The 23,693-nt window shown below is 34.0% G+C and overlaps 1 protein-coding gene across 1 annotated transcript in view; it reads right to left on the bottom strand.

Moving 5' to 3' along the window:
• Positions 1–23,693, bottom strand: part of LOC105833190 (glyoxylate reductase/hydroxypyruvate reductase) — a 69,275-nt gene that overhangs the window by 18,821 nt on the left and 26,761 nt on the right. Inside the window, exons 2-6 of the mRNA XM_036285421.1 lie at positions 23,500–23,583; positions 23,294–23,421; positions 18,631–18,820; positions 16,256–16,419; positions 15,591–15,881 (exon numbers count right to left, since the gene is read on the bottom strand). Coding sequence (XP_036141314.1) covers positions 15,591–15,881; positions 16,256–16,419; positions 18,631–18,820; positions 23,294–23,421; positions 23,500–23,579 — 853 coding nt within the window. The 5' untranslated portion in view covers positions 23,580–23,583. The remainder of the gene's footprint in view (positions 1–15,590; positions 15,882–16,255; positions 16,420–18,630; positions 18,821–23,293; positions 23,422–23,499; positions 23,584–23,693) is intronic.

The raw sequence follows: 23,693 nt of genomic DNA, 5'->3' as shown, positions 1-23,693 counted from the left end.
TTTAATAAAGTTTCTCGTTTGCCAAAAGCGTGTTTTTATTCTGCCGCGCTCGCGAGCGGAAGAGTGTGTGTTGGTGGAAGTGCGAGAGTGCTTCGGGAAGCGCAACACTTTTTGGGGGCTCGTCCGGGATCTTCCTTGACAACAGCCATAGCAACGGATGTGATTTTCGACGGGGGACGGCGCGTTCCTTCAAAGAGAAGACGCCCTGAGACTTCCGGGCCCTCTGCGGGAAGTGTCGGAGCGGTTGCGCCGGAGTTTTAAGCTCTGCTGGAGGAGCTCCGTCTTCTGCGCGTGGAGCAGGCGCGCTAGCAACAGGAGTTCGTTGAAACGCTTCGGCGACGGGACGAGGAGCTACAGCGCCTGCGAGAGAGAGTGCAACAGCTCCAGGGCGTGCGCGGAGAACGCGAGCAAAAGGAGGAAATGCTGCGTCAGCTCCAACTTCAGCGAGGAGCTCCGCCACAGCTAAGTCCTTCTAATAACTTTTTCGTGAATGAAATTTCGTCGGGCACGGTGCTCGGATATAAATTAAAGCCTGATACTTTCGATGGGACGGTTTCTCTTCGAGAATTCCTTTCCCAATTCGATTTAATAGCGCGGGCGAATTCTTGGGGGGATTCCGCGAAAACAGCCCTGGCTTCGTGCTTGAGGGGAAAAGCGCGGTCCATTTTAGAAAATGTATCGGATTTCGAAAATGTAAATTTTTCTGAGCTGGTTTCGAAATTAGAGTTGCGTTTTGAGGAAGGGCATAATTCCCAGAATTTTTATTCGCTTTTCACAAATCGGAGACAAAGGTTTGGGTAAGATTTTGCTTCTTTCGGGGCGGAACTTGAGAGGCTCGCGCGGCGGGCGTATCCTGAGTGCTCTTTTTTGGTTTGGGACAAGATCGCTTGCGCGCAATTTGTGTCCTCTCTCGCGGACGGTTTCGTAAAAAGAACGCTTCAATTAGAAGGGATAACTTCTTTAAAAATCGCTATTGAAAGGGCTGGTTAATAGGGTCGCGATTAAGGTGGTAAAAGTTATTCAGGGGGGTAATTTCGTGAACAGGGGGAATTTCGGAAAAAGGGATGCGGGGGAAAAGAATGATAACGGAAAAGGAAATGGCGGGGAAAAGTCAAAGGCCGCGTTAAAAAATTTTATTAAAAAGGAAAATGGTCGAAATGGGGAAAAGGGGAAATTTTATTCTAAAGAATGTTGGTCTTGCGGAAAAGTAGGGCATTTTCGGTTTGAATGCCCTGAAAATGTGGGAAACGCGATTTAGTTGATCTCAGCGGGGTGAGATCGACTGGAATTTTTAATTCCCCGAAATCTTTTTCTGAAAAAATGATTTTGAATAGAATTAAGAGTAGTTCTAAGAATTTTTATTTAAAAGGAAAATTAGAAAATAAGAATTGTTCTTTTAAGATAGATACGGGCTCCGATGTTTCAATTGTGAGTAAAAAGTTTCTAGAAAATAAAGGAAAAAGAATTTTATTAAAGAATGTAAACTTAAGATATCCTACTGGTGAAAAAGTTCCAATTTTGTTTAAAGTCTTTGTCAATATTCAAGTTGGTAGATTTTCGAAGAAAATTCCTATGTTTGTAGCTGAAATTTGTGATGAATGTTTTTTGGGAGCAGACTTTTTGAGTTCTGTTAATTTTGATGAAATTTTCAAATCGTTTTTCGAAAAAGAAGATTCTGAAAAAAATGAAATTTTATCTTGCTCTTGTATTTCTGAAAATCAGGAGTTTTTCAAAGAAAACCAAGTTATCTTAAAAGAACTTCTGGAAAATAATTTAGAAAAATTGGATGCTAATCAAAAGGAAATGTTTTCTGTGTTTTTGAAAGAAAATTGTTCATTGTTTTCGGAAAATATTGTGGCTGGCAATTGTGATGTTTATAAACATGTTATAAATGTAAAAGATCCCCCCCCCCTTCCATCAAGCAGGTACCTCGTTGAATTCCATTTTTAATGAGAGAGGAAGTAAATAAAACATTGGAGGAGATGTTAAAACAAGGAGTAATTGAGGAATCCCATAGTCCCTGGACCTCTCCTGCAGTTTTGGTCAGAAAGAAGGATGGGACTATCAGATTTTGTGTCGATTATCGTAAATTGAATGATGTCACGGTAAAAGATTCTTATCCTCTACCTAGAATAGATGATATTCTCGACCATTTATCAGGTAATTCTTGGTTTACTACTTTAGATCTAAAAAGCGGTTACTGGCAAATTAAAATTCGTGAAGAAGATAAAGGAAAGACTGCTTTTTCCGTCGGGAATGGTTTGTGGCAGTTTACTGTTATGCCTTTTGGTTTGTGTAACGCCTCTGCGACTTTCGAGCGAGTAATGGAAAAAATTTTAAAAGGATTGCTTTATAAAGTTTGTTTAGTCTATTTGGATGACGTAATTACACAGGCACACAAAAAAAAAGTGGTTGGTCCGGCGGACTAGACTAGTCAATCCTTATGTATTTCGACCCGCTGAATCCGAATCTGAAGTCAGAATTGCAAAGTTAGCTCGCATTTCCTAACCTCAAAAAAAAATTTTTTTTAATGTTGGTCCGGCGAACCAGACTAGTCTATTCTTATGTATTTTGACCCGCTGAATCCAAATTCAAGGTCAGAATTGGTGAAATGACTCATTTTTTCCTAACCTCAAAAAAAAAATTTTTTTTAACGTTAGTCCGGCGGACCAGACTAATCTATTTTTATGTATTTTGACCCGCTGAATCCAAATTCAAGGTCAGAATTGCTAAATTGGCTCATTTTTTCCTAACCTCAAAAAAAAATTTTTTTTTAACGTTGGTCCGACAGACCAGACTAATCTATTTTTATGTATTTTGACCCGCTGAATCCAAATTCAAGGTCAGAATTGCTAAATTGGCTCATTTTTTCCTAACCTCAAAAAAACATCTTATAAAAGCAGTTTAGGTCACAAATGTATAATCCGGAGCGTGCAGGCTTGCGTAACCACATTATCCGGGGAAAATTCCATACGTATGACAAGTTTGAGCTTCTGTGAATAAATAGCGTAGAAAATTCACTCCCTTTTTCTATTATATCTAACTCTTTTATTCTGGAAGGTTCTGTGCAATGGCTTTCTCTTACGTTTCTTCCCTTTCACAGAGACATCACGTTTGAGCGTCCAGCAGAAATCAGCCATCATATTCACATCCCATTTGCCTTGATATCGAAACTCCATCTCCTTGATGTCCTGATGAAATCTTTCTCCCTGTTCTTCACTATAATCACCTAGATTTTCTGGGAAGTAGTCGATATGAGAATCTAAGAAATGCAACTTAAGATTCATTAGGCAACCTAGTTTTTTATAGTTCTCCATCATTTCCGCCACCTTTTGTCTGTAATCTTGACTTTTGTGGTTTCCTAAAAAATTTTCTGTGACACCTTTGAAACTCAGCCATGCTGCTCTCTCATCTTCATTCATTTTGGTAACAAAATTGTCGTCTCTCAACATTTTACGTATTTGAGGTCCATCAAAAATTCCTTCTCGCAATTTTGCATCAGAGATGTTGGGAAATTTTTCTTGTAAATACTGGTAGCATTCATCATTTTTATTCAGAGCTTTCACCCATTGTTTACTAAAAGTTTAAGTAAATCAACTGATGGTGATGACTATGTTCCGTATAATATATAAAAAAAACCAGGAAAAATAACACAAGAGAAGGTGAACGATCTTGTTCGAGATTTGGGTTTGCCCAAAGATGGAGCAGAGTTTTTGTCGTCCTGGTTGAAACACAATGTTAAGGAGGCGAAAAATGTGAAAACCTCCTATTATCGTGACAGAGAAAGAGAATATCGGCAATATTTCTTTGCAGATGAGGAACATTCATTAGTCTATTGTCACGATGTTATCGGATTAATGAACAAACTGAAACCTGGATGTTACAAGTCTGATGAGTGGAGACTATTTATCGATTCTTCTAAGAGAAGCTTGAAAGCAGTGTTGCTGCACAATACTAATGTATATGCCTCCATTCCTGTAGCGCACTCGGTAGTGATAAAAGAAGAGTACACAAACTTGAAAACAGTTCTTGAAAAAATTAAATACACAGAACATAGGTGGCAAATTTGTGGGGATCTAAAAATTCTCACCATATTATTGGGTCAACAATCAGGTTACACAAAAAATCCATGCTTTCTATGTGAATGGGATAGTAGAGATCGAACAAACCATTACATTAGAAAAGAATGGCCGACAAGAACGTCTCTGCAACCTGGGTCTAAAAATATCATAAATGAACCGTTAGTTAAGCCTTCAAAAGTTCTTCTTCCACCTCTTCATATCAAATTAGGACTCATGAAACAATGGGTGAAAGCTCTGAATAAAAATGGTAAATGCTACCAGTATTTACAAGAAAAATTTCCCAACATCTCTGATGCAAAATTGCGAGAAGGAATTTTTGATGGACCTCAAATACGTAAAATGTTGAGAGACGACAATTTTGTTACCAAAATGAATGGAAATGAGAGAGAGCAGCAATGGCTAAATTGTCAAAGGTGTCACAGAAAATTTTTTAGGAAACCACAAAATTCAAGGAATTACAAGAAAAGAAAGGTGGCGAAATGAATGGCGAACTATAAAAAACTAGGGCGGTGCCTATGACTCTTAAGTGGTTGCTTCTTTAATTCTCATAATCGAGCTACTTCCCAGAAAATCTAGGTGATTATAGTGAAGAACAGGGAGAAAGATTTCATCAGGACATCAAGGAGATGGAGTTTCGATATCAAGGCAAATGGGATGTGAATATGATGGCTGATTTCTGCTGGACGCTCAAACGTGATGTCTCTGTGAAGGGAAGAAACGTAAGAGAAAGCCATTGCACAGACCTCCAGAATAAAAGTTAGGGCGGGTTATCATGCTCGCTAAGTTAAATTTGAAAAGTTAATTATAACTGTAAGCTATGTGTTTTAAAGCGGAATACTAACAGTTACGCAAACGTGTGGTACAAACCTTAACAAAGTTTGGGTATTATTCGTTTGATAACACATAGCTATTAGTATTACATTAGTCATTTACTAGAGCAGGATAACCGCCTTGAAAATAGAAAAGCGAGTGAACTCGCTATTATTACGAACTCATACGTATGGAATTTTCCCGCTCCGGATTATACATTTGTGACCTAAACTGCTTTTATAAGATGTTTTTTTGAGGTTAGGAAAAAATGAGCCAATTTAGCAATTCTGACCTTGAATTTGGATTCAGCGGGTCAAAATACATAAAAATAGATTAGTCTGGTCTGTCGGACCAACGTTAAAAAAAAATTTTTTTTTGAGGTTAGGAAAAAATGAGCCAATTTAGCAATTCTGACCTTGAATTTGGATTCAGCGGGTCAAAATACATAAAAATAGATTAGTCTGGTCCGCCGGACTAACGTTAAAAAAAATTTTTTTTTTGAGGTTAGGAAATGCGAGCTAACTTTGCAATTCTGACATTGGATTCGGATTCAGCGGATCGAAATACATAAGAATAGACTAGTCTGGTCCGCCGGACCAACATTAAAAAAAAATTTTTTTTGAGGTTAGAAAATGCGAGCTAACTTTGCAATTCTGACTTCAGATTCGCATTCAGCGGGTCGAAATATAAGGATTGACTAGTCTAGTCCGCCGGACCAACCACTTTTTTTTTTGTGTGCCTGTGTTATTTTTGGAAAAGATTTTTCAGAAATGTTGGATAATCTAAAAAAGGTTTTTCTAAGATTAAAGATGTCTAATTTGAAAATTAATCCAAAAAAATGTATTTTCTTTGCAAAGGAAATTAAATATTTGGGATATGTAATTTCGGCAGAGGGCGTTACTACAGATCCTGAAAAAATTTCGGCTGTGAGAGATTGGCCGATTCCTCATAATAAAAAGCAATTACGAAGCTTCTTAGGTTTTTGTTCTTATTATCGTAAATTTGTTAAAAATTTTTCAACTTTAGCTAAACCACTTTATGTTTTAACTGAAAATCAAATTAAATTCTTTTGGAATGAAGAATGTCAAAAGACTTTTTTAGAACTTAAACGAATATTATCATCTTCTCCTGTTCTTGCTTTTCCAAAGGAAGAAGGAGAATTTATTTTAGATACGGACGCTTCGAATATTGGAATTGGCGCAGTTCCCTCACAGAGACATGGTTCGGTAGAAAAAGTTATTGCTTATTACAGTCGTGTTTTAAGTAAAACAGAGAAAAATTATTGTGTGACGCGTCGCGAACTTTTGAGTATTGTTGAAGCGTTGAGAGCATTTCGTCATTATTTGCTGCGACGGAAATTTTTAATTTGCACGGACCATTTTTCTTAAATGGTTAATGTCCTTTAAAGATTTAGAAGGACAATTGGCCCGCTGGTTGAAAAGACTACAGCAATTTGATTTTGTGGTCTCTCATCGTAAGGGGCAACTTCATAAGAATGCGGATGGTTTGTCCAGGCGTGAATGTGCTTCCTTAGACTGTGTATATTGTGAGAAAATTGAGAAGAAATTTTTGGAGGAACCTCCGAATTTGGTAGCCCGAATAATTCTTGCAGGAGAAACTTTGAAGGAATGGAAAGCCGATCAAAGGGGAGATCCTGATCTTTCGATGGTTATCCAAGCAAAAGAAATTGGAAGATGTCCATCTCGCTCAGAGTTCCCACCTGAGGGTAATCCTGCACGTTTGTATTGGTTTTATTGGGATTCTCTGTTTTTGGAAGATGGAATTCTTTACAAGATTTGGGAAGCACCGAATTTAAAATCGAGGATTTTCCAATTAATTGTTCCCAAGAACCGTAGAGAAGAAATTTTAAGGGAAGCTCATGATTCTTCTTCTGGTGGTCATTTCGGAATTAATAAGACCCTGGAAAAGATTTGAAAACGTTTTTTTTGGGCTTCTTGTAAACAAGATGTCGAAAATTGGCAAAACATGTGAAGTATGTATTTCAAAAAAAGGTCCGCCTGGGAAAGGAAAATCTCCTTTTCAAATTTATAATGTTGGAGCACCTTTCGAAAGATTGCAAATGGACATTCTCGGTCCCCTTCCGAAAACTTCTTCTGGAAACAGATATCTTCTGGTCATCGTTGACTGTTTTACTAAATGAGTCGAAGCTTTTCCTCTTAAAAATTCAAGAGCGAGAACAATAGCCGAAGTTTTTGTCGATCAAGTTGTTTCCCGTCATGGTGTTCCCATAGAAATTCACACCGATCAAGGTAGGAATTTTGAATTGAAATTATTTGCGGAATTAATGATTCTTCTAGGAGTAAGAAAGACGCGTACAACTGCTTTACATCCTCAATCTGATGGGCAAGTTGAGCGCCAGCATCAGACAATAATAAATTATCTTTCGAAATATATTTCTGAAAATCAGAAGAATTGGGATCGTTGGATTCCAATGTTTCTTTTTAGCTTATAGAACTTCTAAACATGAAATTACTGGAGTTACTCCTGCTGAACTATATTTTGCAAGAGATCTAAGACTTCCATTAGATTTATTTTTAGGAAATCCTCCAAAAACGTCGTCGCAGACTAAGAGTCGGTATATTGAGAATCTGAAGAGTAGATTAACGGAAATTCAGAAGAAAGCGAGAGATAGGATGAAAGTAAAATCTTTGCGGGTGAAATCCTGGTATGATTCGAGAGCCAGATCTAGTCTTTTTGAGATAGGAGAAAAAGTTTGGTTGTTTAATTCTCGAAGAAAACCTGGAAGGTTTCCTAAATTACAGAGTAATTGGGAAGGACCTTATTTGATTTTGAAAAGATTGAATGCAGTAGTTCTCTGTATCCAAAAATCGCCAAGGCACAGAAAGAAGATTGTTCATGCAGATAGGCTAGCGTCTTTTTCAGAGAGACATTCTTTTATTTAAGAGAACAGAGCCCGTAAAAAAAAATAAATAACAATCAGGATATTTTTTTTTTTTTTAAATAAAATTACTTTTGTCTGGTTGGTTCTGTTGTTTTTTTTTTCTTCAGATTAAAGCTTTGAATTTGGTGACGCTTGGGTCGGAAATTTACGTCTGAAGCAGGAGAGGAGAAAAGAAATTGAATCTTCTGAAGAGGATACTCTTTCTAAGAAGACCGTCTCGCTCATGGTTTTTGGACGTGGTTTTTCCGTGAGACTTTGGACAAATGCCGAGACGGGGACTTGGGAGTCCTTCGAGACTGAAGGGAACCACGGAGTCATTCCCCCCCCCCTTGTCTGAAATGCAAGCAAGAAGGGCGCAAGTCTCTTGTGAAGAGAGAAGCGTCGTCGATGTGGGAAGAGGAAGACGGGCGAGTTCTTCGCTTCGGGAAGTTGAGACTCCGTGCATCGCTCTGGAAGCTGGCCACTTCCAAGAAGGGGATGAGCGGAAGTTTCGGCAGGTGGAGGAGAAGAAGGCGTCGCTCGGTAACCTGTGGCTGCGGCTCAGGGTAGAGCAAGAACGTCTGAAACTAAGCCCAGGAAGTTTTCCTCGAAGAAATTCTCCCTGAATTGTCGGGACGACAATTCTGAAGAAGGGGGGTAGTGTTGCGAACGTGAACTTCGCGAGCGTGAGCTTTGCGCGCGTTGTGAGCGCAAGCTTAACGCGAAAAATCAATATATCGATTGCTTCAGTCAGCTGAGTCTATCGGCCCCGGCGTTGCTTAGTTATGTATAAACAAATGGTTTTGTTTAGAACTTCCTGAGACGTCAACTCGTGCGGACGTGCTCGGAATAGTTGTAATTGTGTTCGCAGCTTTTAATAAAGTTTCTCGTTTGCCAAAAGCGTGTTTTTATTCCGCCGCGCTCGCGAGCGGAAGAGTGTGTGTTGGTGGAAGAGTGAGAGTGCTTCGGGAAGCGCAACAATATCTTACGTGCACATCACGATGATATGGCACACTGCGGTACCGAGAAGACGATACGATCGTACAAAATTTTTGGTTTCCCGCCATGCGTAAAAGAGTTCATGATTATGTAGAAAATTGTTTTACATGTATAATGGCTAACAGCTCTGCAAACCGTTTCGAAAAAGAAACTTCGTTGTTCCCAGCCCCAAGGCTACCGATGGAAACAATTCACGCTGATCATTTCGGTTCTTTGCCCGAAACGGTAAAAGGATACAAACACATACTGGTTGTTGTTGACGCGTTCTCACGCTTTACATGGTTGTTTGCCACGAGGTCGACAGGTACGAAAGAAGTGATCAAATGTTTATGTAGAATATTTAGTATTTTCGGTAAACCAGGAGAAATTGTTACAGATCGTGGAACTGCGTTCACTGCCAAAGATTTTACGGAATTTACAGATAGCTTAAATATTAAGCATCGAAAGGTAACCGTTGCAGCCCCTTGGGCGAATGGCATAGTAGAGAGAGTCAATACTTAAAAAGCGCCTTGACTAAATTACTTACCGATCCGGATGATTGGGCAACTCGTATTAGCGACCTGTAGTACATTATAAACAATACTCATCATTCTGTGATAAAGGGTAGTCCCTCGAAATTATTGTTAGGTTATGAACAGCAAAATCATGTAGATTATAAGTTTGCTCAACTGACCAAAGATCTAGCGCAAATTGACGCGAATATATCGGACGTAAGAGAGAAAGCGAGAGAAATAGCGACAGAAGCAAATGAGAAAATTAGAAATTACAATAAAACTTATCGGGAGAGCGGAAGTAAACTGCCTACTAAGTATGCTGAAGGCGATTATGTTCTAATTCGAAATACTCAATTAAAACCTGGGGAAAGTAACAAATTTAAGCCTCACTATAAGGGTCCTTACTACATAAAGAAAGTACTGGGCAATAATCGTTATGTGATCACAGACATTCCAGGCTTTAATTTGAAATCAAAATCGCTAGACACGGTTCTCTCTTCCGAATTAAATACTGGGTAAAACCCGTAGAAAAAATCGAATAATGCCAACATTGTTTATTATAACTGTAGTTTCAGATATATGTGATTATTGACTAGATGATCATTGTACAAGAAGAAAATGAGCGAAATGCGTTCAACTACTACTTGTCAGATATATATATATATATTGTAAGCGTGATTGATTAGTTTATAATATATAGTGTAAGCGTAACTGATTAGTTTTAGTTAGTTTTAAGTAGAATTAATTAGATTGTAATATGGAAAAGAAAATAAAATAAATCATGTTTTGTAATAGCAACCTCGGGACGATGTCGAGTGTCAGAACGGCCGAGCTGAAAGGTATGAATAGAGAACCACTGCGATTTTGGTTATGGAGCTGCCAGAGTGGCGTTCCCGTAGCCGGAAACGGCTCCAGCGTTGTCTTTTAATACGCGTGCGCGATCTGACGTAATCGCAACCGGTGAGTCGCATATAGTTCGAGAAATATAATGCGACTCACTTGCCTTCGAGAAGCCGAGCGATATAGTCATTTCGCCGGCGCAAGTCATTTTGTCCTTAATAAGTAATAGTGAAATCGGCGCAAGCCATACTGTTTTGTATACCGAGTAATAATAAAATGTAGTCAAGATTATTGTGTTCGTAATTACGGAGCCCTTGTTCTACTGCAGTTACTTTATGATTATGAAACTTTTCTATCCAATTATCCAAAAGTCACGGTACGACTGCGACGGAATATTACTGCTTACTGCAAAAGATCTACTGAATTGACGGACAACTGATATTATATAGATTACGGAAACAGTTAAAACCAAATCCTTCTATATTTCAGTATGTTCGCATTATATGGGCTTATGCATAATGAGAGGAATAAGGAACAAGGAATTAAACATACGGAATTAGCAAGAATTACGAAAGAAGAAGAGGAATTAATCATTTCGCACATCAGGAAGCTATCGCGAGAAATGAAGTGTAATATCTGTTGAATACGCTGGGGTGCGTTGGGAAATTATGCTCAGATAATTGTAGATTATAACCTAAATAATATATATATATATATATATATATATATATATATATATATATGTATATTATTATAATTTACGTTACTATATTATATCTTATGTGCGTACCAGAGTTATCTGGGCGTAATTCCTGAGAAAACCACGTTGTCCGTGAGTTCGTGTTTGCACGTTCACACTCTGCACTTTACCACGTGTCTGCGTCACACGGCAGATGAAAATGCGTAACGTTACAGATCACAGATAGCGTTGACATGATTCACTTTCGATATTACGCGGTTATTTTGGAAATATGTGATAGATATACATGAGATATGTCATAGGATATTCTACGAACGTTTTGAGTATATTAGATATAATCTCAGTACATTTAGTAGGAGTTGCAAAGTTCAGTTGCTATATTCTAAGTTTATTTTGAGGATATACCAAAATGACATTCTACTGAGACGTTATATGAATGTTTTACGTATATTCGGTACGATCACAATACATTCCGTATGAGAGTAGAATATTCGCACGATATCTGGTGCTGTTTGGGTATACAGACTTTGTATGTCAAAAAATTAAGTTTTATAAAAAAATTTCAAATAAAAGTTGTAGGGTGTAAAAAGATCTATTTACTGCCCAGTGAGAAATAGTACATCGAATCGACATCGATTCGACGTCGAAATCATCGAATCGACATCGATTCGACGTCAAATTGATGTCGAATTCATTATCGTTTCTCACTGGGTGGCGTCATGAGTTTGACCTTCGATGGCGTTGCCAAGTTAGAACAAGGCCACCTTGAATCTTTGCAATAGAACTCTCCACTTTTTATTGCATTCTTATAGACCTGCTCGAGACTTTTTCAATGCAACATAATTTTATTAACTTTAAGTAAGTTGTTTTGAGCCAGCCCGAGACCCGAGGCACGAATACAGTCGAGCCGATGCCCTGAGGTGCCCTGAGAGCACCCGAGGTCCGAGCGGCTCAAATCTTGCACCACTGCGCACGATAAGGCCAGATGCTATAACTTTGTTAATTTTGCAAATCGGGCTTTGCAGACATCTTTTCTATATTTTATACTTGCAAAATATACAAAAAAGTCAATTTTTTTTTAATGCGATAGACTACCCTCTTAAGATTTGATTAATCATCCCTTCGAAACAAATCAATTTTAGAGACGAAAAACGATTAACTGTTTCTTTTGTCTTATCCGTATTACTTGCGGTATAGTCAACTTATTTTTCATACTTTTTTAAAGCATTTGTTTTGTCTATTTATTTACTGGTCTCTTGAGGGATCTCATTTGGATGACAGCTTTATTTTGTACTTATTTCATCACTATGTTATAATCTATCTCCCGTTGAAAAGATGAGATGGAAATCCAAATGGTTATCCACATGTATGTGGATTCCCATGGATTTTAGATGGTTTTGTATAAATTCCATATGGATAACCATACATGTGGATAACCATCTGGATTTTTATCTCATTTTTTCAACGGGGTCGTGAATAAACATTACTAAATTAAAATATTTTGTAATGACATAATTTAATAAAAGATATTTAATCATACATCGCAGCTTTCGATTACTTATACGAGCCATTCAACACTACATCAACTTCCTTGCTCGTCGAATTATTATTTTAGTTTTTACTCCTCGAGCATGATCATAAATTTAAAAAATATTTTGAAATTATTGAAGATAGCTTTTGATACATCACAGTACGATATTGAAACTTCTATAACTGAAAATGAGAGAGCTTTTAACCAACAATTGGAAATTTTGATAAAGGATGCGATTGACAATTCTCTTTTCATGGAAGTTCATGAAGAATTACACTTCAACGACTATGATGCAAATTTTAATTCAAATGCAACTGTGATCGAGTACAAAGATCATGATGATGTGGTAAACGTGGAAACGGAAATGGATTCGAGTTTCACTTAAAATAAAGAAATTACTCAAGAGTATAAGAAAAAAGCAGTTGAATATTGGAAATCAGGGCAGAAACATAAATTTGCGTCGGTTCAGTCAAAATTCAAGTCTGAAATCAAGCCGACAGTTATACCGTTGAGAAAAACAAGTTTCGAATGATGGAACTCAATTTGAGAAATTAAGAAGAATTTCTCAATACGTACTAGATCGGTTTAAAGAAGCTTTAAATAAATCAGTGACAGTTTATGATTTGGATCTTCGTAGATGGGCTTAAAAGCTTGAGATGAAGTTTCTTTATCGCCTTATTTATCGCCAAGCTTCTAAAAAATAGCTTTACTTATTTAAAAAAGGACATAGAATCGTTTCCAGAAAAATTAACAAATTCATCATACAGAAATCGATAGTTGAGAAAGACAAACTAGAAAAAGAAACTGTCGACTTCGTGAACAATGTAAAAACTATTATTACGCAAGTTGTAGAAAAAATGTTTTCAATTCCGATCAATCCGGTTTTAATTTGGAGATGCATACAGGATGTACACTATCATTTAAAGACCTAAAAAATGTTGAAGCATTGACACAGCCTGTTCATTCGATAACTCATAACTACACTATCCAGCCTGTAGTTTTTGCAAACGGTGTTTACTGTCACCCTTACTAATAGTCTCGCAAGAAAAAAGAGGAAATTTCTGACCTCGAGTGCAAGAAAATTTACTGAATGCAAAAAACATTTTTGTGTTAGCTTCAAAGTCAGGTAAATTGATATTAAATCTTATAAGAACTTGGTTTAAAGAGGTGTTTTTGCCATCATCTAGTGATAAAAATGTGCTATTTTTTTATTCCTGGAATGGTTAGAATTTTAAAACGTTTGAAGAAGTCGCAGAAACAAATAGAATGCCTAAAATTCTGACCATACCTGCAGGCACAACAGGTAAGATCCAACCACTCGATGTATGTACATTTCTTTAGGCCATGGAAAAATGTTCTTTGACATTTTTCAGACATAGTCGTTCTCCGCGATTATGATATAAATTTACACTTGCGGAACAATATCATTCAGCTTTAATCTATCATTTATAATTAGTTTTCTTCCCCTAGATTTCTGAATCTTGTAAAATATTAAATATATCAATGAATTGTAAATCGCCTAACGGTCTACATCGGATCTTAGTGATGGATATAATTATTTTATATTGAATTTAAAATATGCATGGTATAAAAAAGGTTACTTACAGAACAGATCACCTAAATAGATTATTGCTTTAAAAGCTGTGCACCAGCGTATAATTTGTGCAGTGACATAGCTGTGATAAAATGTGCTTGGTGTACAAAATCTTTATACATGACACATATATTTAAGAATTATCACTATTGCAAAAGCTACTGCTAATAAATTCTCAAACTAATATGAGCAAGTAAATATTTCTAATCAAAACGGATACTCCTCTAATCTTGCCTTGATTGGCTGGATCAGTCACTGATCTTGCCTTGGATGGCTGGATACTCGTCTGATCTTGCCTTGATTGGCTGGATCAGCCACCGATCTTGCCTTGGATGGCTGGACCATCTTCCAATCTAGGAATCGAATTTGTATTTGGATTTCTTGCCTTTGTGGGTGAGACATCTGCATAAAAAGCTCGATAACTTCGAAACAGTTTACTTAAAGTTAGTAAAATTATATTGCTTTGAAAAGGTCTTGAGAAGGTCTCTACAAGAATGCAATAAAAAGTGGAGGAATCTTTTATTGCGAAGATTCAAGGTGGCCTCGTCCTAACCTTGGCGACGCCATCGAAGGTTAAACTCATGGCGCCAGTAAATAGATCTTTTTACACTCTACAACTTTTGTTTAGAACAATTTTTTATGAAACTTAAATTTTTTGCGATACAAAGTCCGTATACAACTGCCCGGTATACTCTCCGGCCGCGAGTCAGCTGTCAAATCGGTGATGTCGATCGGCGGTGGCGGTCAGCTGTCTGGAGCCGGGCAACGGAATTGACGGGAATCAACAAACAGTTGTTAAGAGGCATCGAGCCAGTTCGGTCGTTAGTTGTAAACGCTTCTAATAAAGTCGTTCGTTTTGAGAGTTAAAAGAGTGTTTCCTCATTTCCGCGAGCGCGCGCGTAACAATACAAAGGGTTGTTTCTACCCTTAAAATCGCTTCTCCGCCGAAAAAATATGTGTTTATTATTTTGTATAGTTTTACAAGTGTACAAAGTTTTATTAGAATCCGTGAGTGACAGTTGGGTCCCTTGTAAGTATATACATATATTCCTTTGAATATGTTACGTTGTTAATTGAAAGTTATGTTTTAAAGATTCAGTTCGATTTAATTCGATTTGATTTGATTCGAATTAATAGAATTTTATCGATTGGGTTGATTCAGATTTGAATGAAGAAATGAAATTCAATTTAATTTGTAAAAAAAAGTTTTTGATTTCCGTACATTATTTATACATTTCTGAACATTTTGAAATTATGTAATCCTGAGAGCACAACATTAAATGCAACACTTACGATTGATTTTTTGAATATTCAAGTGTATAATAAAAAGGTCCTCAAGTGTTTTTTCTTAAAAAGTGCATGTAATGGTATTCGCATATATCGTATCAAATTTATTGTTGCTTTTTTTCCGCGATGCCAATTGGTTCTCTCGTTGCTTATTTCGTGTTGCAAGAGTAGCTGTGCGATTTTTATAGTTATCAAATTTGTATAGATATTATCTATACAATTATCGTTGTAATTTATTTTTAAAAAGTAAAAAGTTAAGTAACGCGCGTGAAGCATGTGTCTGTGGTGTCTAGTATATATAAATAATAAAAAGGAATAACATATGAAAATAAAAAATAAAAAATTACCGACCAACATTAGGTAGTTCTAGAAGGTCATGTCCTGGTGGCAGCGGTTCTGGATCGGTGACGTCTAATCCGGCAGCGAATATCTTTTTATTACGCAGAGCTTTTACAAGTGAATCGGTATTGACAATTTGACCACGAGATATGTTCACCAAAACAGCCGTTTTCTTCATCTTGTCGAAAACGCTGTCGTTAAAAAGTCCTTGGGTTTCATTAGTTAAGGGTGCCGCAATTATGAGAAAATCACTATTTTCTAGAAGTTCATCCTGGGGTACAAATATAGCTCCTAGTTCATCACCTGAATCATATTATTTGTTCTAAAGAATAATGTGTTATGAATTATATTTAAAAGATTTATATAATCTTATTTTAATTCATTCTAATTGTAAATGAATTCGCGAAAAAAATTTTTTTGCGAGCAATAAATTTATTAAAGATTTATGTAATTATTTAGATTTATTATTAAAAATCTATTTAATTAACTACTTAATTAACAATAAATTTTGAAGAATCTATATATTTGGGAATAAACATAATAAATAAAATTAATAAAACATATATTAATCTATATTTTGTAATTGAGAACTCTATAAAATAAAGGACAGAAGATTTAGATATGTAAGATATTGAAATGAAAAAATAGTTTAAACTCCTAATGATTCTTAAACGCACCTGCTTTCTTGCGTGAATGTCCGGTATAAATAAAGCGCCCCACTTCAAATCCCTTTAATCGTTTAACTATTTCTTGACCAATATTTCCTAGACCAAAAATGCCGACTGTAGAATCTCGTAAATCTTGTCCCAGTAGCCACTGCGGTCCTGATTTTGAGTGACCTCTGAAACATATTGTGTATGTGTATTTATTATACTACTCTATTTAGTTTTTTATTAAACAATCCGATAAAAAGACGAAATAGAAAAAAAATGAATTGTTTTAGCTAAATTTATATTTATATAGAATATTTAGGCAACAGGTGAGAGAAAATTTAAAGAGTGATTCTTGATGAGTAAGAATTATCAAAAATAAAGAATAATAAAATTGCAATTATAAGATTTTATCTTTAATTATAGATGTGTAAAACTTATGTAAAAATGCCTAAAACACAGATATTTAGAAATAATAAAAAAATTAAGCTTTCATTGAGATTTTGCTATTTTTGAGTTTGTAATTTTAAATATTCATGCAAAAAAATGCTTGAGAAAGTTTCGCTGCTAAATGAAAATGAACAGATTTTCATGAAATTTTATAGAAAAGTTCAAATTGGTGGTTAAATTGACTGTCAAAAGAAATCATTCTGCCTTTGACTACCGAACATTACACTTGTTTTTGGCGCTTTGTCGAATACTCTGCGTGTTTGTTGCTCGTTCTAATATTGTCTGGGAACATACATAAGTTAATCGTTTTTTGCAATACGCATAGTTTATGTTATTCATAAATTACACGTATTCCATCGCGTTTGATTTTTTAGTTTTCTCGACAAGACTTTTTGACTATCTATTCTGTCCTTTTAAGATTTGCGGAAAAATTTTATTATTCATTTGATTGGATTATTTATTCGTTCACGTTTTTATTTGTTATGATACATTTTTATAGACGATATGCGTTGTTTTATAGTCATCATTTTTTAACTGATTATTATAATTTTGTTTGCGTTATTTCACTTATGTTTAAGTTCATAAATATTGGTAATTTATTACTACTGGAGAAGACTATGTATAGTCAAAAAACGTTTCAAAATTTGTTTAACATTTTTAACACAGTTGTTTTTTAATCACATTTATAATTATATATTTTTTATTTAATAAATTATATTGTATTAGGATATGGCTCGATATATTGACCTGTTTATCGTATTATTTTTGCTTAGCATTAACGAGCTCTTTATATTTGTTTTTTTTTATAATTTTAGATTATTACAGCAAAAAATGCAACAAAATGATTATTTGAGTATTTTTTTTACTTGGGCCCCTGTGCCACTTTTTGTGTTGGGCCTGAGCAGACAAAGCATTCTTAAAACATCCAAATATTTTAATATTTATAATTAAAAAACAAAACACCGAAATTTTGTTATTCTTAATTTTGTAATTTTAAATATTCATGTAAAAAATCCTAAAACACGCATATATATAAATATTTATACATAAAAAACGAAACCTTAATTATAATTCTATTATTCATAATTTTTACTTTATCTTATTATGTTAAATTATTCAAATTTACTCACATATTGTCAAACTTCCTATGAATTAAAATAATTAATATAAATTACATAAGAAAATATATACTTATTATATGTGTTAAAAAGAGATCCGATATACTCTGTTCAACAAAATTAACGCATACGAAAATTTGTGTCGAAATTTTGCATAATTTCAAATAAGTACCACAAGTAACACCACGAAAAATCATCGCATTTTCATTTTCTAAAAAGCATTTTAAAACTTGAATTCTCTACTCCTGAATAAATTTTAGCGATTTCAATTATCTTTTTTTTTCACGAAACGGCACAATGATAAAACTTGACCTGTCAAAATAAAAATTTTTATGCAACTTTGCTGCACTACACCAGCTGTGGAAAAAATCGCGAAGACTTTCTGTAATTGCATCTTACGGCGAAATCTTTTCTCTTTATTTTGAGTAGCCATTCATCGCTGTGTTATTATTTTTGAGCGAGTTATTGAGATTTTATTTAAAAAATGGTCTTTTTGACTTTCATCGCTTCTTACTCGTGAATAGATCAACGTATAGCGCTCCGCAAAAAAACAATGGAAAACTGGAAGTTTGCATTTTCGAATGTTAAAATTGACAAGTTGAGAAAAGCACTTAAGCAAATTTGGCACGAAATTCCACAGGACATTATTGAGAAGTGCATGAACATATGAGAATGTTACAAGCATAATATTGATTAAATAAAAATATGCTTTAATTTATGTCGTTAATTTTTCTATTTAATTTTATTAGATTTTAAGCGAGAGAATTTTGATATCAATTAAATAAAATGTAATCCAATTGTAAATTATAATCTAAAATGAAATAAAACAGTTACTGTTCCAGCTTTATACGACCCTCATGCGCACGTCTCGCCGCGGATAATAACAAGAGCACTGCCATTTCCGCGACTGCAGCAGATAATACCACCGGCGTATGTCCGACTTTGATTCCTCTTTTTTTAATTTCTGGAACATCTAAATGATCGTATCCTGCGGACATTGTTGACACGACTTTTAAATTTGGTCCTGAAAAACAAAAATCGAATTCGTTAAATTGTAGCGCGATAAAATTCTGAAATTGCTTTTCATACTTCTTGAGAAAAATATACATTTCATATATTTACTTTTTTTTAACAATAGGTATATTGAACAAAATCTAAAAAAAGAAAAAGATTTACGTCAAGCCAAAAATATTATATCTACATTTTTAATTAAAACATTTTTTGGTGAAAAATTTAAATTTAAACCAATTTTTTAAAAATAAACAATTTAAGTATAATATTAATTTTTAAAATCTTTTTATATAGGGTGATTCAAAATAACCACCTGTCCTTCAGCAGACAGATTCTGAGACAAATCGAATTCTGAGACGATTTTTTCTTTAGCAAAAATTTATTCAAAGTTTAATTTTTAAATTATAAGCAAAAAGTTAGCATATTTTAAGGTACAAAAGGTAAATACTCATTTTCACTGTCACTCACTTTAATTATGCTTTAAATTAAAAATAGTATTATTTGTCTTGTGTTCTAATAATTCTGATGAAAAAATGTTAGAGCAATTTTGTAGAAATAAAAAACAAAGTAATTATGCGTAGTTTACAATAATATTGCATATATCAATTTAAAAACCCTAACAGCATTAAAATATCTTGAGAATGTTCGGAGAATATCATAAAAGTGTATTGTTGATATTTTCAGAATATTCAAAATACGTACTGTGATATTCTCAGAAAATACTGATTGTGAGTTTAATCTAATATCCGCCTTTGTTATTTACTTTTACAAGGAATCATGTTACAAGTATCCGGAGTCGATTTGATTCTCTTTGAAATATGTTGTTACACATAAAAATCTAACAAACATGTATTTTTGTGATACGTGCAGAATTTCATATTTAGGGAGTGAAACACCTCTTTGAACAAAAAGATTTTTCTCTTTTGGAGCGAATATTGTTAAAAGTATAAAAGAGAAAAAAATTTTTAAATAAAAGTTGTACAGTTTTAAAAGTACTTTTTAAAAGTGTAAAAAAATAGTACATTATGTAACAAAGGCGTAAAGTAAACCTTTTGTGCGCGAGTACGAAGAATGGACGCATGAATCGTAGGCGAGGGCGTTCATCCGCACAAGATGCAAAAGGCCGTTACGCTAGTGTTGCATACTTTATTTTTTGTTATCCGTGCATCGAATGTGTGATTCCTTGAATGTCTTGAGTTCTTACAAATTGACAGATCAGTCAAAGTTAGATACGCTGAAACGCGAAACATACTGAAAAAGTCATACTGGGAAGTTTTTTGTTTACGCTATCTATTAGAGAACAAAATGTGTAATAATGTTAGTATTGAAATCCGCGACTTTACCCACAGAAAAGTGACATGAAAGGGACCATTTTCGATGCACATGTAACAATTTTTTTTTATTTAACAGACTATTCCATTCCAATTAAAAAAATTTTTTTCTGTTAAATTAAATTTTTTTTTGAATTCAACTATCCCAGTAAACACTGATTCGTAACATTTATGTGATCATTATGGAACAACGTTCCACTGTTCTCGTAATAGTTACGTCATTTTCCAGTTACAATTTGGTCAAAATGTCAGCATATTCTGGGCAACAAAATCGGAAAAAGAGAGAGGGAATATACACATAATGGTTTCGTATAAAATAACATTACTTTTACGTATACGAAGTCACATTTACGTATAAAATAACGTTACTTTTACGTATAAGCTGACTTTTACGTATAAATTAACGTAAAATGCTCGTATAAAATTACGTACCAGAAAGATTCTTCTTGTAACTATTATGTCGTTTTTACTTAATTTTTCTTAAAAAGGATTTCTTACCGAAGCTAAAATTTAGCCATAACAGCTAAGATGTGTCTTTAAGACGTAATAAAAAATACATATGCCCCGAAAGCTCACTATGATAACATAGATTGATCCGGTTTCTGTCATCGTGGGTGGTCTGTTTATGTAGCCTTTGGAGTGTAAATTGCATTAGGAGAAAGATGCCGCGTGCGTCGCCTAGCGGCAATCCGCGAACTACATACTTTTTAAATTTATATAATATAGAATAAGTTCTAATCGGCTGATATGTAAATAGATTTTACCTGGTTCAAGTAGAATGTTATTGATTTTAATAGATTGCGTATATACTAACTACAAAACTATTTTACTAAATGCAGTATGTAAACTAAAAAGATATAATAATTACAAGAGGCTATAATCAAAATTTCCGCATAATTGTAAATTATTTATTATTTAACAAATTATTATTTTTATTTTTATTTAATAAAATTATATTTCTTCTTATGCTTAATAAATAATTAATAAGTAATAATAATAACAGTGGGAAGTCCAGAATGGATTACAGTGATTCACGTGGCACGGAAAGTGTTAAAGATATATGATGTCGTAATAACATTATCACATTTATGCTACATTAACAAAACTTTTATGTTAAGCTCATTGAAGTCATCAAAATTACATAATTGTTACGTATTAAACATGATGTCACAATAACATTCCCAGCAAACACAAAGTTACATGTAACGTGCCTGTTAGTTATAATTTCTCACTCAACAATGTAATTGTAATATAACACACGTGTTACATGTAACTTTGTGTTTGCTGGGTTATCACATTTATGCTGCATTTACCAAATTTTTATATTACGCTCATTGACGTCATCAAAATTACGTAATTGTTATGTATTAAACATGATGTCACAATAACATTATTACATTTATGCTGCATTTACGAAATTTTTATGTTACGCTCATTGACGTTATCAAAATTACGTAATTGTTATGTATTAAACATGATGGCGCAATAACATTACAATAGTAACATCACATTTACGAAACATTAACATTTGGCTTATTGACGTCAACAAAATTATGTAAATGTTACGTAACTATGCAATGAAAAAGTGACAACACAGACATACGTAACAGTTATAGTCTCGTTACGTCAAATACTTGTCACATTATTAGTTCGTTGTGCTGGTCTGTAACATTTATGTGCAATATGTTTTATAAATGTTCCGTAAATGCTCACAGCGTGTTCATTGGGATGTATAAAAATAATTTATAAAAAAAATTGAGATAGGGATATTTCGTTAAACATAAAAATTAAGAATTTTTTTTTGTACAACTTTAAAGTACTTTTTAAACTATACAACTTTTATTTTAAACAATTTGTTTGTATTTTTTATACTTCTAACAATATTCGCTCCAAAAAAAAAAATTTTTGAAAACGGGTGTTTCACCTCCTAAACATAAAATTTCGCACATATAAAAAACACATGTCTCTTAGCTTTTTATGTTTAACAACATATTTCAACGAAAATCAAATCAGCTCCGGTCACTTGTTCTTGTCAGTACAAGCTCCGAATATTTTGAAGTATACGAATATGATGCAGTATGTACTGAGAATATCACGCAATATGTATCACTTATCCTATTGAACATATATGAGTTATATATATTCTACAAATGTAAGTGATACATATTGCGTGATATTCTCAGTACATACATCGTATTTCTATACTTCAAAATATTCGGCGCTTGTACTGATAAGAACAAGTGTCCGGAGCTGATTTGATTTTCGTTGAAATATGTTGTTACGATTATTGAAGTAATATTTTTGTACAAATTTTTGTTGCGCTAATTTTGTTGCTCAGTATATATTTTTTGTAATATATTATTATTTGTAAGGATGATTTTATTTAAAAGGTAAAAAAATACTATATTACAATAGCGACCTTTACATTTCGTTTAAAAATTTTTAAAATTATTATATTATTTTTTTATAATTTTGAATAAAATGAAAAAGAAGATAGCCGCCTAAAAAAATTTTTTTATCAAATAACCAGCATTATGATTATATTATGCACATATTTTATACAATTTTTATATTATGCTTTTTAATACTAAAAATGAGCACTGAGCATGAAAAGGTATCACTCTTAAATTGTGTAACTTAAAAGTAATTAATTCTGTAACTTATCGTATTGGAAAGTTTTTTTATTTTAAAGTGTGAAGTCTCTACTTTAAAGAGCATTTGTCAAATTTTGATTCTCTCCTTTTTTCTTTTCAGCATCTCTTCAAAAATATGTGTTTTGTGTTTAAAAATTTTCATACTTTAACGCGCTCCACAGGGTGCAATAAATTTTTTTTGCAACCTTTATAAGAATTCGTAAAATATCGTAAAATGATCTTTTCCCTACAAATTGAAAAAAAAGCCTGTTCAATTTTTTGGGCGGAGTTATGACATATTAAAGTTATTATTTATGCATTTTAGTCTATTTATGCCTGTTACAGCATTAGCATTAGCATTATCTGATGCGCAGCACGAAAAGGCCATAACAAGTCCTTATAAAAACTTTAATCAAATTTAAATAGTATATCTTCTTTAATAAATATGAAATTATATAGGAACATTTGAATTGCATAATTTGTGGAAATATTATCAAGAAAATCAATAAAATGGATCTTTACCAGCAATGTCCAGAAACTCGCTGTTGACAATATGATGGCCAGCGAGGAATACAGCGTCATGACCAGGAAGAGCTTGCAATACTTGTTCTCGCTTACTGACGCTTTCCGGTATAATAGTAACATTGCATCTATGTCAACAATGATAAAAATAACAAGTAATCTCTACAATCTTTTTAAATATTTCAATTAAGTTTATTCAGACTTACTTTGTGCGGAGCAAATCGATACCGACAGCAGGTACTTCATTACTAGTCACCAAAACACGAGGTAGAGTTGATAAACTCATTGTACTGTTTAAATAAGGTTGATACAGATATTTTAAAATGTCTTATCTGATACAGATATTTAAAAATAAAGCGAAGCGATATTTAAAAATAAAGCAAAGCTATATTACACTTAT

Source organism: Monomorium pharaonis, chromosome 4, assembly GCF_013373865.1.
Source record: "Monomorium pharaonis isolate MP-MQ-018 chromosome 4, ASM1337386v2, whole genome shotgun sequence".
Lineage (NCBI taxonomy): Eukaryota > Metazoa > Arthropoda > Insecta > Hymenoptera > Formicidae > Monomorium > Monomorium pharaonis.
The sequence above is the reverse complement of the archived record's forward strand: the minus strand, read 5'-3'. Positions and strand labels throughout refer to the sequence as shown.